At 42.7% G+C, this 18,036-nt stretch overlaps 1 protein-coding gene across 3 annotated transcripts in view; it reads left to right on the plus strand.

Moving 5' to 3' along the window:
- rdgB (retinal degeneration B) overlaps positions 1-16,249 on the plus strand; it is a 30,154-nt gene extending 13,905 nt beyond the window's left edge. Inside the window, exons 2-16 of one of the 3 annotated variants that reach the window (XM_022832013.2) lie at positions 123-246; positions 1,600-2,080; positions 2,940-3,154; positions 3,580-3,701; positions 3,980-4,201; positions 4,502-5,050; positions 5,416-6,467; positions 6,821-6,962; positions 8,409-8,768; positions 10,182-10,447; positions 10,753-10,869; positions 11,145-11,293; positions 11,605-11,795; positions 12,809-13,080; positions 13,491-16,249. In XM_022832013.2, coding sequence (XP_022687748.1) covers positions 2,003-2,080; positions 2,940-3,154; positions 3,580-3,701; positions 3,980-4,201; positions 4,502-5,050; positions 5,416-6,467; positions 6,821-6,962; positions 8,409-8,768; positions 10,182-10,447; positions 10,753-10,869; positions 11,145-11,293; positions 11,605-11,795; positions 12,809-13,080; positions 13,491-13,808 — 4,053 coding nt within the window. In that variant the 5' untranslated portion in view covers positions 123-246; positions 1,600-2,002 and the 3' untranslated portion in view covers positions 13,809-16,249. The remainder of the gene's footprint in view (positions 1-122; positions 247-1,599; positions 2,081-2,939; positions 3,155-3,579; positions 3,702-3,979; positions 4,202-4,501; positions 5,051-5,415; positions 6,468-6,820; positions 6,963-8,408; positions 8,769-10,181; positions 10,448-10,752; positions 10,870-11,144; positions 11,294-11,604; positions 11,796-12,808; positions 13,081-13,490) is intronic. The other 2 variants (XM_022832015.2, XM_022832016.2) reach the window with 2 other exon arrangements.
- The last annotated feature ends 1,787 nt before the right edge of the window (positions 16,250-18,036 follow it).

The raw sequence follows: 18,036 nt of genomic DNA on the forward strand, positions 1-18,036 counted from the left end.
AAGTCGTTCAGTTGCGACTGGGCTTTCAAGCCATTTATGTATGTATACGGTAGAAGGAATCAAATATATTTACGCGAAAGAAAACGCTAACATCCTTCACACCTTTCGTTTTTTGGTGTCAGTTCTTACAGCCATATTAGTGTGTAAAACAACATTTTCAAAGCGAGCTCTCATTGTCGCCGCAAACCTGGCCATATTTCCCTCCATCACCACCGTCGCCACGTACCTTTGGCCCTGTCTATCAAGGTATACTTATCCAAAATTCGTTTTTAGAATTGGGGCACCTTTAGTCCCTTGAATCTCTCGGTGGGATAGTGTTATTTCCCTAACGAAGCATTACTACAAGCGTGATTGACCAGCTTTAAGAGGATATGAGCAGAAGAGACGCAAGATTAGGAATAGTTCGAGTAATATAGCGACCCTAGGCTGGTAGGGGCATAGCTGGACGGGAGCGCCCTCGGTGGATACCTCTGAAAACAAGGAACCTGTTGTCTATTCTTCATTGGAGCGTTCTTCTCTCAGCCGCGGCTAACAAAAATTGTCTTCCCCTGGTCATACGGAACCGCACAGGTGGTAGTCTAGTTTTTTGCTGTTTTTAGTTTTTGCTACTGTTACTGGTCTTATCGTAACGCGTGATGTTTAATATTTAGACCCGGAACCGCTTGTAATGATCCGGGACGTCGCCTCGATAGCTATTGTTGTTATCGCTGTATCAACAGCTTTTAACGCTCTCCTTGGTGACGCGTTCGAGCATGGCGAAGAGGCGGAGTCGTAACCGCAATAATCTTCGAATTCGTTCTGTATAATTCGGGAAGGACGTAAGGAAACGTCGTTCGCTGAGTAAATCGAATGAGTTGCACCCTTGCATTTTTTCTACTCTGTGTCATGCATCAAGTAAGACAAGAAGAATCGATCGGAGCTGGATAGAATCTCGGAACGAGTCTAAGACAATGTGCAGATTCGACATGGTGTCGGTTGTATCGAAATGTGGCGGAATCTGCTACTGACTGTGATCAATGTGAAATAACGTAGGATCCCCGTTTGAAGTCTTCTTTATGTTTTTTTTTTTTTTTTTTTATAACATATACTAAACAGGAAAGCTGAATCGGACGGTTCCGTTGGATAAGGGTAAAGTTCTAGCTGAATTTATTTGATATTGTCTCTTTATTTTGTTTTTTTTTCATAGCATAAACATTGCCATGATCACTGTGCTAACAATAGTGATCGTACTGCTGTACATATATACATATGAGGAATTGATATTTAATTATATTTAGTTGTTTGTTTAATGTTTTTCTACACATACACTATATATATATATAGTGTATATGTCAAAAACGGTGTCCTTCTTCATTTCACGAGGCTCGAATCTGTAGTAATGAACATTCGGCACGCGGTAGGTATGAGGCCATTTGGAAAATCTGATACGTCAGCAAATCAATGTTGTCTTGTCAGCTTGTCGTATGCGTTTGCCCTATTTTTAGTTGAAAGCATTTCCATTCTTGAGGTATTACCGATTAGGATTTCCAAACTATTAAACTATTCAATAAACTGTTCCATATTCATTTGCTGTCTTTGTTTTCGTTGTTGTTGCCTTAGATAGCAGAAATTCCTGAGTTGCGGGAAGATTTCCCAAGATATATCGCGGTGCCCGGCGGCGCCTCTTCATCATTTGTCGGGATGGGCCGAAGCTATAAGCGCTCTGAGATTTCTTGAAAGTTACCCAGGAGGTCAGAAAGACGGAACACACCTTGTTAATAACGACTATAGCCCAGGGTGGCTGACCCAGCGAAAGATCACCGTGCTGGCCGGGCACGCAGGTTGTGGAATACAAGCGAACCGGATCCAGACCAGCGGTAACCAGACCGCCCTTGACAACTGCCGACCGCTGATATTCGTATTGGTATCGGAGTGGAAATCGTGTCTTTCGGACGTTGTCGTATTATAGGTTGGCGGCTTGTTCACTTGCATCGGTCGTCAGCTGATCCAGGAAGCCGACAATATGTTGATCAAGGAGTACCGTATTCCGCTTCCACTCTCTGTCGAGGAGTACCGGATAGCTCAGCTGTATATGATTGCCGTGAGTAAAATCTGCTTGTTATGTCTTAGGGTTACCATTTACACTCAGACTGGCAGTCTTAGAAGAGTGTATGCGCGTCGTTATAAAATTCAATCTTCTAAATATGCAGACCGTTTTCCTCCCGCTGCCCATATGTTCTTTGGTTCGACCGTCATGTTTGTCTCCATAGATCATCTTTATGTGTTGCTCTACGTCGGCAAGATGGGCTCTTCGTATTCGCAGCTGCCATAACATGTACACTGGAAAATCGAATCTTATAAAGGGATCAAGAACTGAGATAATCAGTAGTACCGATCGAAGACGGGATGGGCGAACGGTACATTGTTTGTGAACGAGTGATCATGCTGGCCAGTGTAGGCGTCTGCTGTATGGTTTCGCTGAGTTTTACTAGATTGCGTTATACAGACGCACCGAAGGTTCGCATCTCATGAAACAGGCAGTTGAGGATAGTATAGTTTTTCAATGTATCTCTGATATTATATAGTAAAAATGCCCACTGCGTCGAATATTGGGATAAGTAACGAAAATCGTTAACATTTTGTCTCGCTAAATGACAGTCGCAGAGCTGAATGTAAACTTTCCAGGGACACCGTAATAACCGCTTTGTGCTTGTGTACTCAACGCTTTTTTGTTTACTCTAAATTGAAGGTCCTTACTTTTCGAATATCTTATGCGTACCACTGTTCCTCTATCGTTTGCGGGTGTTCTTGTATTGATGTACGCTGACTTTGCATTCATATCGTGTGCATAGTATAGTAACACGTGTAGTAGTAGCAACGTGCATGCCCAATTAGAAGAACAGGATATGAACAAAGAAAAAAGCAGATCAATGCTGTAATCGATTATTGTTCGTGAACAGAAAAAGAGCAGGCAGGAAAGTAGTGGGTCGGGTAGCGGCGTCGAGATATTCGTCAATGAGCCTTACGAAGATGGGCCTGGCGGTCAAGGACAATTCACCCACAAGATCTATCATGTGGGCTCACATCTGCCAGGATGGCTTAAGAGTCTCGTGCCAAAAAGTGCTCTAACCGTTGAAGAGGAGGCATGGAATGCATATCCATATACTAAGACCAGGTTAGTAGACGAGTTGGTGATCGAATCTCTTGAAAAATGGCAATATCCCTATGCGCAATTGGAATGTATATTGAGTATAGCGTCGGAAAGCCAGCTTATACTGATGCAGACATTTCATCCAAACGGAAAATACGAATCATCTTCGCATTACACTTCTGCTTCCCGGACCATTGGACAACCAAAATAATAACAGTAAACTTTTAGCGACTATTTAAAGTTGCAGTTGATTTGAACGTATTACTGGTCATTTCATTACGTTTGACATCAATGGTAAACTAAGTTATTCCCTATCAACGACTGCACAGATAATTTTAATCATTCAACAATGTCTGTTTGTATTGTATTGCGCGTAATGTAAGTGTAAAAATAATATGATAATAACTCCCCAAAAAATATCTGTCCTTTGTTTGTGATTCGTCTCATAGGTACACGTGTCCTTTTGTCGATCGGTTTTCATTGGAGATTGAGACGAAGTATTTTGATGATGCTGGTGATAAGGAAAACGTGTTTGAGCTCAGCGGAAATGAAATACGGAATCGACAAATCGGTAAGTCAAAAACAAAAGTGCCTTAACACATGCGACGCGCCCTTAGGGTAGCTCAGGCCGCATTAACGGAATCGTTTGAAACCTACAATAGGTTAGGTTAGGTTACAGATTAAACGCTGCGCATTGGCATGCATAATATAACGAGCAAAATTATAGAAAGCTTGAAAAGCCACACTCACGAAAACGCACTATAGCCTTCGGTATCGTATTCTGTTATCGCGAATTACTAGGAGGTCTGAAGGAATACAAGCCCATAATCGAGTATTCTAATCTTCCAGATCTGATTGACGTCGTCCGAGATCAGTTACCGCCGGCTGATTATATCGAATCCGAGGACCCGACAATATACAAATCGGAGAAGTCCCAACGGGGTCCACTAGATGAGAATTGGATTGATGAACATCGAGGAAAAACCATTATGTGTGCTTACAAGTTGTGCAAAGTGGAATTTCGATATTGGGGCATGCAAACAAAGATCGAACGATTTATCCACGATGTCGGTGAGTGGTTTGTAATGATTTCTTCGCGCAAAGGCGTGATCTCTATAATAACCTCGTTTCCGCAGACAGCAACAGCAGAATTTTGAACGTATTTCCATGTAGGCAAATAGGGTATGTAATAAAAATAAACAGCGGAACCATACAGTTGGACTGTAATGGAATCCAATAGCAGAATGACCACGTTTCGAAGTCGTTCGTGCGAATATGGGCTCATGAAAAAATTGCGTTCTGTATTTTTTTGAACTTGCTGTACCTATGATACAAAATCTGCAGCCATTGATTTTTCCTGTTTATTTTTAGCTCTACGGAAGACCATGCTGCGGGCTCATCGGCAAGCGTGGGCATGGCAGGACGAGTGGCTTGGACTCACCATGGAAGATGTACGGCGCATTGAGGCCGAAACACAAGCCGAACTTGCTAGGAAGATGGCGACCGCCAACAGAGGTGGATTCGAAGGTGAAGCTCAGGAAGGTAGCCAAGGGGATGTGGATTTAAAATCAATTGACGCCGATTCAAGTGAGCCCCTCGAGCTCCAGAGCGTCGGTAATGTGAAGGACACAGGCTCGAGCTACCAAAAGGCTGGCAATATACATAAACCGCTCTCTGTGTGCCCTTCACTAGAGGGGAAACGTGGCCTGCGATCAGGGTCAAGACACACGCTACACTCTCCCGGGGACGAGAGCTGGCGAATGGTGGGCATAGAACGTGATTCCGACTCGGAAAGCGAAGAGTTTTTCGATGCCGAGGATTTCGAAGAAGCAGCAGCAGCAGCAGCAGCAGCACAAGATGTATCGCATAGTCCGTTAGCAAAATGGAGTTCTGTTGAAATGGTGCAAAACAACGCTGAGGGTAAGTAAGCGTAATTATACTGCACAATGTTACGAATCTCTTTCGATCGACGAATGTTGCTTCTCTATCGAATCTATAATGTTTATGCATACTTAGAATAACGTTGTTTAGCCGAAGTTCGTTAGTATTTGTGATCAAAAACAAACTGTACACACTCTTCTTCTTCCCACTGTTTACACATATATTCATGCTATTTTCTTTCTTCTAGTAGATGACCTTACCAGTCTATAAATTGACGTACTATCATAATTACATCAACTCCGTACTAGAATTTCAACTAACTGCATACTGATTCGGATACCGATTACTCCGTTATTTTGTTGCTTCATTGAATTTTTTTCTTTTTTTTTGCGTTTTTTTTACAGCCAGTAGTGGCACAGAGGAGAGCATCTTTGCGCCATCGCACATCAGGCGAACCCAGGAGCGGGCTCAACACTCCCACCTGGAGACGACGGCTTCAGGACACTCCTCGCCTGCCGCCTCGCCTGGTCACCAGATGGCACTAATCTGCCCCACGTCAGTGCTTGTTCTTGTGCTGCATGGAGGATACATCCTCGACCACGGACTTGAGCAGGGTCAACCGAAAAGTACGGACGTAGCAACATTTGCCCACGTACTCGAAGCCGTTATTAAGCAGCACTATCCCACGTTGCAATCGCGTATAGTCACGAGACTAGTTGCTTGCCCAGCAATGTGCGCTGAGGCACTAGCTGTACTCAGTAATCTGAGTCCGTTTAGTTTCCAAAGTTCGCCCTCGTTTGAAGGCATTAGTTACAACCAGAACCCGCTACCGATAGCAGCGCTGCCCCTTTTCGCAGTGTCTACTCCTGAATACGTCGACTACCTCAACTCAACAATTATGTCAGTGAACACTGTTTACCATGACTTTCTCAAGTCACCGGAAGGACTGGGCTTCACGGGTCAGGTGGTCCTTATCGGCGATAGTCTTGGCGCAATTCTGGCGTTTGATGCGGTGTCGCGCTCACCCAACCAGTTGACCATCAGCGGATCACATTTTGGCAGTGAGACGAGCCTGCAGGAGAGCAAGAGCAATCCGCTTATATCGATCAGTAATGATGCGGGTACTGGAGAGCTTTCCGATCGCTCCGCCACCGGAGGAGAACGTCGTTGTGTTACACCGGCGGCGATTCTAGCAAACCCGACAGCACTCGCAGGCGACATAGATAGCCAGATGGGAGCTGGGTTCTTCAACGCCCCTTCATTTCAAAAGCTGCTTAGTGCGCAAATCGCAAGCCAACGACCGAGAAGCAACTCTACAGGTAGTGAGAACCGGTTAGAGTTTGAGCCGTCGGACCTCTTCATGTTTGGTTCGCCTGTTGCTTTGATTCTTAGCTATCGAAAGATGGTATCGGGCGAAGACAAGGCAATGCCCATTGTAAAAGCGGGTAATACGCAGGTGAGAATCTCTATCTAATCAATATTCTAAGTATTGTTTGATTCATTATGCTGATAATCGAACACGTACTGAGCGTTATATACAGATGTAATTCACGAACTCAGTGTTCCTTTGCTTGACCTGACCGGTCCTAGAGATAATAAGTTCGTGTTAGTCGCAACCGCTAGTCCTATGTCTGTATGCTAATTTGTCCAATAGTTTATTAAGGCATGAGCCTTATGATACGACAGATAATTGACTTGTGTTTTGCCAAAATTTCTAACACATTAAGACAAGATGCGATGGCTATGGCAACAAAGTGACGTCCATTCGTCCGAATTCAAGCTCTACCTAATTTCGTGCGTTTCACGTAGGTTTACAATCTGTTCCATCCGACGGATCTTCTTGGTCTCCGGGTCGAACCCCTGATTTCAGCCAAGTTTGCCCAGATCCCTCCAGTTACCGTGCCGCGCTTTCAGAAGTATCCGCTCGGCGATGGCCAACCTATACATCTCTGTGAGTATCGGTGTTTTCAGACATCTTAGTACATAACATTACTGGGGGCAACGGTCAATGGCTTAAGTACGGGGCATAAAACTTGGAAAAATGTATTACTGTCGCTCATGAATGTCAACTCTCCTTATGACGAAATACCTCCCTTCCTTTTAGCTACGCAAACAATTATTGCTGCATAGCAGTTCTATGTTGGACTATTCGCTGTATAACACTGAAGTTGTACCGTTTTTCTGAACAGAACGATGGGAATTCTCACTGTTTATAAAAGGAGTCGGTGTTTTCTTCTTCACCGTTGCAATACGGCCAAAGCCACATCTCCAATGTAATCTTATCCATAATGCCTTTTTCTTAAGTATCTTTATATATTTTTAGTGTTTCCGCAATATACCTAGCACAATTTGCTCTAATTAACAAAAACAGACACTACTTAGGAATATATAATAACATTCACTCATTTATCATGCATCTATACATACATATGCACCAGACAGTATGGTGCACGGCACAAGGCAAGTACATATAGGAGCTACACACTTTAGAAAGGGAATGACGATTTATGCGAACTAACTATATTGGGCACTGTATGTTAGTCATCATCATTGATGGAAAGAATACTTTAATATGTTGTCCATCTGTTGGCACCGTCCGAGTGCCTTTGTCAGCTTATGAGATCTCAACGTTAATGTACCTTGTAAATATTTTATAGTATAGATATAAGCTGTGTGTATGTACATGTGCTTTATTTATTTACGTTAGTTCTACGTAGGGTCACTGTCGTCTTATGTCATTTAGTATAATAATGATTGAGTAAGGCTGTGACGTATTGGGACATACAAGTGCTTCAACAACGTTTAGGGGGCGTGCAAAAACAAATTGACACTAACGGCGTGAATATTTGGCAGTCGCCGATGCAATAAGCGTATGTTTTTTCACGCCTAGCACCACTGTCAATCTGCCGACCCACAGGGTGGCCAAAAACCGGCCAGTATTTCAACTTATCTGAAATCCCATATTCCACAGTTATGTGCAAATGCTGCTCTTTAACATTTCTTCGCGATGAATAATACACTTCACGCACTTCAGTACTGGTCCAAAGGAGAGCCCTTAATAATTCTTTTTATTACTGTTTTATTGATTAACGACTTCGATTTTGGTGCTATTCAGCATCTATTCATATGTGGTGAATATTCAATCTCGGATCCTATGGTTGATATCATTGTTTTAATCAGCCGCGCACACACTTTCCTATATATATATATATATATATACACGTGTTATATATGTTCGATTACTTGGACTATACCGCTTACTGCTATTGCTGTTTCATGCATGCACAACTTTAAACTGCCGTCACGCCTTCGCACTAAATTTGTCCTCATTACTTGATGACACATCAATTACCACAACGAACGAACACCCACCCCCCGCCTACCTCGTCGCTTGTAGTGGAATTCATGCAGAGCCACGCACACCTGTTCAGCGATACAACTGCGGCAGCGACAGGAAGCGGCGGGGCGCAGCATAGTCAGAGCTCAACACCGGCACCTCCATTTGGCACACTTCAATCGACGCCGGCGCTGCCAATCACTGGAAACAGCACCCCAGGGGTTTTTGCCACTGAGACCCCATTGTCAAGCAGCGGTGGCATTGGCAGCGGCGGTGGGGGTAGCACCTGCTGCAGCAAGGCTCCGACACCTACGCCGCCAGCGCCGAGCCCTAGTGGACGCCGAACAAGTGAAGCTTCAATCTCATCGACGATGTCAGGCCTGTCCGACGCCGTCGTGCCATTATCCACCATCCAAACACGTGAGAACAGAAACACCTGCTGGTGCAAAATGCTCGTGCTATATTTGCTATATTATGACAACTAGATTCGATTGCCAGAATGTTGGTTCTAACAGAACCCGGTGATAACGATAAGCGATACACTCTTTTATTGTTGGCGTGTAAATGTTGCTGCATTGCCTGTGAATGGCTGCAATGAGATAAGCTGCAACAAGCTGCAAGACGAGACGCGTCTGTCCTCTTCCCGTCCTAGATTGTACCCACTGTAAAACGAAGAGATTCATCTTGCTGGGTTATTTTGCAATTGATAGGATTATACCTAACGGTGTCATCTGCCTAGCGTGCATAACTGGGCAGATTTATTTGCCGAATTGCGCGAAGGGCGCTCACACACACCCGATCAAGTACCGAACGTAACAGCTGAAGACTGCCTTAGTTGGTGTTAGGAAGCAACACGGATATGAACACTGATGATAGCTAACGTCTATTACGTACGCTAGAACGTCCGCTTGCTGTCTTGTACCTTCTGAAGTGCACACATCGTTGCTACACAATGGGTTTGGCATCTCGGTGCTGACAGGTAGATATGTTGGCTGAAGCACAAAATTCAACTTGATTTGTAGAGACTAAATTGTCATAGACAAAGAACTGAACAAATAAACAGCCCAGGCAAATGAAATTCAAGCAGATGAGCACTCATAGCAGAATGTACAAATTGGGAATAATAGCGACGCTGTCTGCAGCTTTCTGTAACATTGCTTTAGAGGATACAAGTCTCTGTAAAGAGCATCTGATGAAATTGCAATTGCTGACAGTTAGAGTGCATGTTTGTAGTATAGAAATGGCTGGTCGTGTGGTACGAGTAGCATAAAGCTTGGCGCAACAACCGCGTGTCACTAGGATCTATTCTAATGGTAATAATAATGCCACCTATCGAAAAGTCAGTCCGTTCCTTATCCAGTAGTTGAAATTAGACGTTCTGGAACTCCCATGGCTATAACTTTCTCATACTAATCAAAGCTTCTGCTTTATAACTGGCTGTTATCAAATATACATTTTCCTTTTTTCTTTCTAGTGAAGGCTAAAACCGCTTAATCCAATTCAGAAGCTTTTACGAGCAGGAAGTATAATAACCATCGCAGGCATTAAATGGAACGCTCAGCGTAAATTAGTAACTTAAAAGAATCCAAGCTTCAGCTAAGATTTGCGTCCGACACCTCATAGTCATGAGTCCGTCACTTCATTTCTTAGTTATCTTGTTTACTGCGGCGTCGTTTAAAGGCGCTCTGTTAGTCCGAGCCAAGCGGAAAGCTCATCAGAACCAAAAAATAACGTTTTCTCCATCCTGATGCGCGTGGGGTATCTTTTCTGCTGACTGGCATTGTTGGGCATATGAATAACTGTTCTCATCGTCGTGGTGATACGGTCCTGCAGTCAGCAGCCGATGGTGGGGCAACAAACGTATCGACTATGCCCTGTATTGTCCAGAGGGGTTGGCCAACTTCCCGGCGCAGTCACTTCCGCATCTATTCCACGCATCGTATTGGGAATCATCGGACGTGGCGAGCTTTGTTATCCGACAGTTGGTGAGATGCGACTCTGTACAGCGGTGTCTCGATAGCGATGCGCCAACTTTCTCATTTGTGGCCGGACAGCCCCGTGAGAAATGGAATAAGAAGAGAACTTCCGTCAAGATCAAGGTAAAATTTCGATGATTAAATTACGTGTTAAAATGTTTTTCGAGCAATTGTTGTACGTTACCAGAGTGCCCGAAAATAAACCTTACGATGGAGAAACTATCCGACCGAATATTGTTGCTCTATGGAATACTGTTAATAACGCAACACGAGGTACGGACAGGTCAAGGGACTCGATTTTTTAGAAGCTATTGCAGAATTACTCAAATTTTGATTTTTTTTTTGGTTCATCCTTGCTAATAGGCTGATATTGGCAGGCCATTTATCAGTTCTCTTGCTACATCTGTCTGGGATGCTTTCACTTACAGAACGTAACCGCAAACCATCGTGCCAACGACGTTATCGTTAAAGAGGGAGCTCCTCAGCAACTTTCTGCCCGCTTTGTGTATGGGCCGCTTGACATGGTCAATCTGAGCGGAGAAAAGGTTGGCATTTCTATATGATAGTAAACCAGTGTAGTGAGCCAGATAAGTGAGGAAATTGTTTTTCGCAGAACAGTGCTCTAATGAGAGAGCCTCGAAGTTCCTCTATGAAAAATCGAATACCTTACATCGTCGTAGACGAGGGAATGTATGCGCTGGACACGTCGCTCCAATATCGCGGACAATTTAATTTTCGCGGTCACGTGTTCGGTTGACTTACTTGTTAGTTGGTGCTCACTTTGCTTCACCGGATATCCGCTGTTGTTATTGAATATCAGGTGGATATCCACGTGATGCGGGATACCCGCACTGGTGAGTGGACACTTCTTGGTACAGAACAGACGGACAAGTCCGGACGTGTCAGTTTCCTCATTCCCCATGATAAGGCTTTGTCCTGCGGCCTACATCCCGTCAAGATGGTGGTCAGGTATGTACTACGTACATAAGTAGATCTAACCAACGGAAACGAAATTATTGAGCGCTTTTTTAATCGATCTCCCTGATCCATTGCAGATGATCAGCTAAATAGCACAAAATCGTACACCCTAGTTGTACGGTCGTCCAGATTGCCAAGAAAAACGGCTCCAATCCGTCGTCTCTGTTCCATTGATCGACATATATAGTGTAGATATTGCCGAAAACTTGCAAAAACATTCATCTTGCAATCTGTGTGTTTGAGGATGCGGGGTCCACTTACTCGAATACTGCATTTTAACGTTCGTTTGGACGAATTTACAGGGGCGACCACACCACAGTCGATTTTTTCCTAACTGTGGTACCGCCAAAAACCGAAGCGGTGGTATTTTCAATCGACGGATCATTCACCGCTTCCGTTTCGGTGTCTGGGCGGGATCCGAAAGTGCGCGCAGGAGCCGTAGATGTCGTCCGACATTGGCAGGAACTCGGATATTTAATCATCTATATCACAGGTACGCATATAGAGCTGTATGTCGATTATAGAGGGTCGGATTATAGCAGTCTGTTTACCTAAAAGAAACAAATTAATCGTTCAAGAATAACACACACCCGTCGGGGTGTTCCTGCCGAGTCGAGAGATCGAGTGACTCAACATCCATCTGTATACATGTGCACGTAGAATGGAACTTTTTTTAATAAGGATTTAAAAAACACTGCACATAGTAGCTACTGCAGAGGGCTAAATGATGATGACGACGAAGAAGGAGCTAATTTTAAGAAGCGCTCAGTTTCTTTAGCATTTGCAATCGTTTTTGCAGAAATCGCATCGCATATACTCGCTATGGTCGTACGTGTGGATAACGTTCCCTTCAACTTTGGAAAATATCAGTCCCTTTCCAAGCCCATTTCGAATCGTCTCTTAAACTGTGAATAATAATTCCATATTTTTGTAGTATCATGATGGCCATTACATTCAAGATGGGGACTATATGGCTAGTTAGGATGGGGGGCTATACAGCTGTTATGATATAGTATAATTTTTGGTTGATAATGTGTGATAGACTTTTTCAGATGTTAGAAAAATTTGCCACCTTCAAGCATTGTTAAGAGATCTACTAAGGATTGATAATGCTTTGTGTTGGTACACCATGGCGCACATCAAAATGGTGTCCTAGCGGTAACTTAACACAAAATAATTACATTTTTTTTTTTCTTTTAATTATTTATCTATGGTCGTTGAACGTCGCTTCCGCGATCATTTCACGGACGTTATTTTTAAGACACAGATGGATTTAAATAATCGTGATCACAAAAAATTAGCTCGTCGATGCTTGCGTCCAGTATTAGTGTGGGGCTGCTCTCGTAAATTCGAATCCTACGGATTCACAGAAGCTTACATACGACAAAAGTAATAGAATAACATTTGTTATTATTTTTGTTAAATGTTTGCTTATTAAGTGGTTCGCAGGAGGCTGGTGCAAGATACATAACTTATTTTCATTGTATGTATATTTCCAATTTCTAGGGAGGCCCGATATGCAGCAGCGAAGGGTCGTGGCCTGGTTGGTACAACATAATTTCCCGCATGGATTGGTCTCATTCGTTGAGGGTTTATCGACGGGCCCATTACAACACAAAACTGACTATCTTCGTAAGCTGCAAAACGAGGCGGAGATTATTTACCATGCCGCTTATGGGTCGGCGAAAGACATTAGTGTCTATTCAGCACTAGGGATCGCTCCGGAGAAAATTTTCATCGCAGGAAAGGTTGCCAAAAAGCTTCAGTCGCAGGCAACAGTAAGCACAGTAATAATGTTGCTTTTACCTTTACTAACCTCAACAATAAAATCCATTGGTAATGTTAGTCTAATAACATGAGCTTCATTTAGTTTTACCTTGTGTGTCGAAGTTTTGGAAATTGTTGAGTTTTTCGTCACACAGAAAAGGAGCTTATCCATTAGGACCATCCATGTTTGATCATGCGGTCTGGACGGCGGGTTTACACTACGGTGTACGGTCAACAAATCATTAATAACATTTTTAAGAAAAGGACTATCGTACATCGTAAGCAAAGCATCCCTCAGCATTGTTCGTAAACTACGAAAATCTATCTAGGCTTCATAACTTAAATAATACAGATGTTTCTATCCGACGCAACTCTAACCATTTCAAATATATTTGGTGCTTAACCATGTCTCTGTTTTCAGCCCTTAACTGACGGATACGCACAGCATTTATCAGATCTTCGAGCACCCGGATCAGCGATTTCAGCACGGCCGGCCCAGGGCAACGCACGGATGTTATTGTCATCGTCGGTGCGCGGCCCAGGCGGAGCGTATTTTGGTTTTCACGGCCTTTTACCAAAGAGGCGTCGATCAGCGAAACGAACGTCATCATATCCGCTACCGCCGCGTAGCCCTAACGCGGCTGGATCCAATACCGGGATAGCATTTAATAACAGCATTAATTCGTACGCAACACCCAGCCATAAATACGGGGGCAACAGTGGCAGCAACAACCCCTAATAGAACATGACGCAAAGGACAATGCTCCTCTTTATAACAGTTGTAATACTCCAGTACGATCGTTTCATTGTTATAGAAAAAGGAAAAGCAAATAGACAGGACAACTGCTAAAGACATACGGAAGAATAGGCACACACATGATGATGTTCAAGGCGCTACTTGAAATTTCAGTTTATAAAAGATTATGCACAGTACGTTGACTTGATTGAGCACTGCGATGCAAATGAGAATCGAAGGTTTATTAAGGCTTCGTACCTTCGATTTGGTTCTCCCCTGAAGACGCTACTAAATGGATAAATATGTTTCCATCTTCGGTTTCTGGGAATGGCAGTTATTTCTGTGAAACACAATGGGATATAAGAAATTACTAAGTAAAGACAGACATACATATTCGGGATATCCGAGCTGTTTAAGAGATGGACAAGTCATAGAATGCAGGGTGGCGCGTCGGGCATAGTGCATGCAAACCGATGCCCATAAAAGTGGCAGTACATTAATATCTAAGCAACAGTAGTTGAATAGCACATTGCAGCTATGTCCCACGTATATAATCGGTCGGTGGAACTACACACAGGAACAAACAAAGGAAGGCCGATATTCCTGTTCAAGTTCGGAACCTGGCCAACGATCCAGTCAACACGATAACAGTTTCGAATAATAGGAGGCTTGCACACATAGGTCGAAAACGATGCAGTCTCAAACGAAGTGATGATTGCATTGGCAGGATCACTTCATTCCCGGATGAACAATGCTTGCTTCCATGCAGTGAACACAAATCGGTAACAGCGTTCCTACGGCCATTATCTATATATACCAGTAATAATAACAACCTGATCCTCAACTTCGGCTCCTGTTAGAGAAACGCAAAAAAGATTGGGTGTACGAAAGATTGCAGTGCAGTGGCCAGCCCGTATATATCGTTATAAACTACTATACTTCGAAATATAAATCAGACGAAACGCTAATAAAGAGCGGCTATATTTTATGAGGTAACACCGTATAAGGTCGCTAATATGCTTCGAAGGTGTTTACATGGTTGGACAGAAAGGTAAGTGCATCTTTGTGTATAACAAGGAGATCTAGGGAAGTGAAGCACAAAGTCACACGATACGGCAATACGAATCCCTGTGTACTAAAATCCTGCTACCTCTGCCCTGTCGATTTTCGCATGGACGACGGCCAACGTGGATATCGCTATCATTAACTGGCGGTGGAGCAGTGTTGGATTGCAAGAGCGTCATCTGACAGTTTCCCTTCGATTGATTGACACTTATTTGGTAAAACAGCCTTCGCCCCTTACTTGTCCACTGAGGGGAGAACAGCTCGTCACGTGTGCATTAGTGGCGTGCTATGACTATTACTCTTTAGAGAAAGTGTCATCTATACGTATATGTATATATACATGTGTGTGTGTATATATAATAGCAGAAAACTAGTACTAATACTACTAATAATCAACTCCATAATTAGAGAGCCATTTGAATCCATCACCAATGAGGCACAAACCGGCATATATAACTTCTACAGAAATTGGCAGTGGCTCATTCTTCGTGATAGTGTACGCGTGACGGACGCTGCAGGAACGGGTAGCATATTGTTAACGTTCTCCGGAACAGAGCTAAATAGAGATAAAAAAAAAATGATCGGAGCATTGCTTATGTTCAAGGTATTATCTAATCGGTACGATCCTTTATCATCATCGTACTACTATATGATGCGTATCTAAATAGGTATCGAGCCGTAATAAATGTTATGGGTTGCTGGTATTACTCGTACATTTACAATGCTATTGTTATAGCTAGTTAAATGGGTAGCTAAGTCCCCCTATGATAAAATACGGTAAATACGCATATAACAGTTGTTCAGTGTTCTGGCGTACCTCCAAGGCAGGCTAGAAAAATGGAAGTTATATATATATATATACATTGTAGATATGTCAGTTCTAGAAACGTGAATGAACATAATAGTGTATTTGGCAGATTGAACAGATGACATATGTACATAGTTGTTGTTCTATCATACTCTACCGCATTACGTATCGTAGAAATGATAATTATCATAAAGCTAAAGCAATGGGTTAGACTTCAAATGAGAGTTTGTTTTCGGCCATGACGGCGTGCAGCCGTGAAATACCCCCAAATATGGTATGCGAATATGTTCAATGTCTTCGCGGAAACATAAGAAAAATCTCCAGTCATCCACTATTCCCTTGTTTCTCCCAGCTTTAGAGATCGATTGTTGCGAACTCGTTCACCTTAAGGCCGTTCAAGCAGTCCCTGTCAAACAAATTTTACTAGTTTTATAGAGGAACACTGCGATGCGGAAGTTGTAGTTCTGGGTCAGTCCGATAGATCATCAAATGAAGTTAATCCGGTGGAAGTTCGCCGCCGAAGTTCGGCAAACAATAAAATAACAAGAATCAAAAACGATAGGTCGTCGTACTTGTTTAAGTGGATTTTTTTTTATATATAATAGTGAGCTGAAGATTATCTAGTAACATGAGATTACTATCATTACGAATGGCAGGCTTTTAGGGGGGTACAGCAGGTGCAATTAATTGGTCCTCTCCAAGCGACGAAAGAATGCCGATCATAGGAATAATTACAATAGGACAGTTGTGTAAAATTACTGCCGCTCGACTCACGGTACTTTTTCCAGAAACTCTATTTGTGAACCCCATTGGTTATTGGAATGATGTACTTGAAATGAAAGAAATTCATAATATTGTTTTCCTTCATCTTTGGCTGAGTTGAGCGACTGGACCTATATTCACCACGGCCAAATGAGTTGTGAAGTTTCATTGAAAGCACCGAATTACTGTTAGTTGAATTCATAATTCTCTGTGGAATGGACCCTGTCAAAGGTGTTAAAATGTATAATTCTAGTACCTTAACGAAGACGCCTCATTTGCCCAAATTGAAAAAAAAAAAATCGACTAACTTTTAGTGAAAAAATCAATTTGTCCTAGTGTAGGTATGGTAACGAACTAATAACGGTGGTCTTTAGAATCTGCTCAAATATGTGCCCCAGGCTGTGGTGTATTTGATTCCATAGTTTGAGCGCGTCTACTTCGATCGGCAGCGATTTCATCTGATGGTAGAAAATCATACAGTAGTTTTAGTGTAGAAAGCAATCAGTATTTTACTTGTTCAGTGTAACTAGGTAGCCAATGCAGGCTGCGCATATGGACAGCGTGGCCTATTAACAGTCCTTGACTTTGGGAAAATTCTAAGTTTGGCATTAACGTGATGTTGGTGGTCTTGAAAGAACATACCTACTCACTCGTTCACTATTAGTTTGTTAAAGTAAGAACTTTGAACAGTGATCTGTTTCACTGTGACAATGAACGTGTATGAGAACATCATTACATGATCCGATATAGGCTTAAAATATAGGATCGAACTGAGCGAATACATGTGTAGGACAAGTAAACGACACATATACGCGTGTATTTGAATAGGGTATAACGTTTTTTTATGCTTTTAAATCGTATCTACGTGCCCCAAAACGTGCGTCGTCTAAACGGGCATCCGCATAAATATCCGATATAGCGGTGCATCGATTTTTATCATCTAAGGAAATCCATTATCCAGAAGTGCGAAATATATCTAGTTAAGGTCGGGTATTTGACAGTGGTTGAGCCTTTTTGTATCCATCTGTAATGATGGAACAATGCTCCCGATAATCATTATTTGTTTGAATGATAGGAAAGCTTATTTCATCATATAAAATCATCTCTGATCTGAGTTATCACTATATTTTCTCTCAACGAACAGCAGCTTGGGCAACTGCCGATCCAATAATTACACATATGCACCGTTTAGAAACGTTTACGTTAAGCGTTAACAGATGACATAGTATATGCGTACGTATATATATCTGCAAGCCTTTTAACGCAACCTCTGAAAGGGCTGACGTTGACTCGAAGGCATAGGACTTGAGCGACGCATGAAAACGCTCAGAAGTAGCCGACAGAATAGGTTCGATAGTTCGATCTTTTAAAAAGGCAGTCTTAATAATAATATAAATCAATATGACATCTGTTAGGCCCGCTCCTTCTGAACTATGGCACAGATAGCGACTTACTAACATGAAACACTTATCTAAAGGGGCTCCTGTCTCCGCAGTGGGCTATTACGTTTCGAACTTCCGTGCACTGAGCGCCATTGGCGCCATGATTTTGTCACATACGTGGCAATAAATAAACTAACAACACTTATATAGCTTT

This window comes from Varroa jacobsoni, unplaced genomic scaffold (genome assembly GCF_002532875.2).
Source record: "Varroa jacobsoni isolate VJ856 unplaced genomic scaffold, vjacob_1.0 scaffold_367, whole genome shotgun sequence".
NCBI classification, from domain to species: Eukaryota; Metazoa; Arthropoda; class Arachnida; order Mesostigmata; family Varroidae; genus Varroa; species Varroa jacobsoni.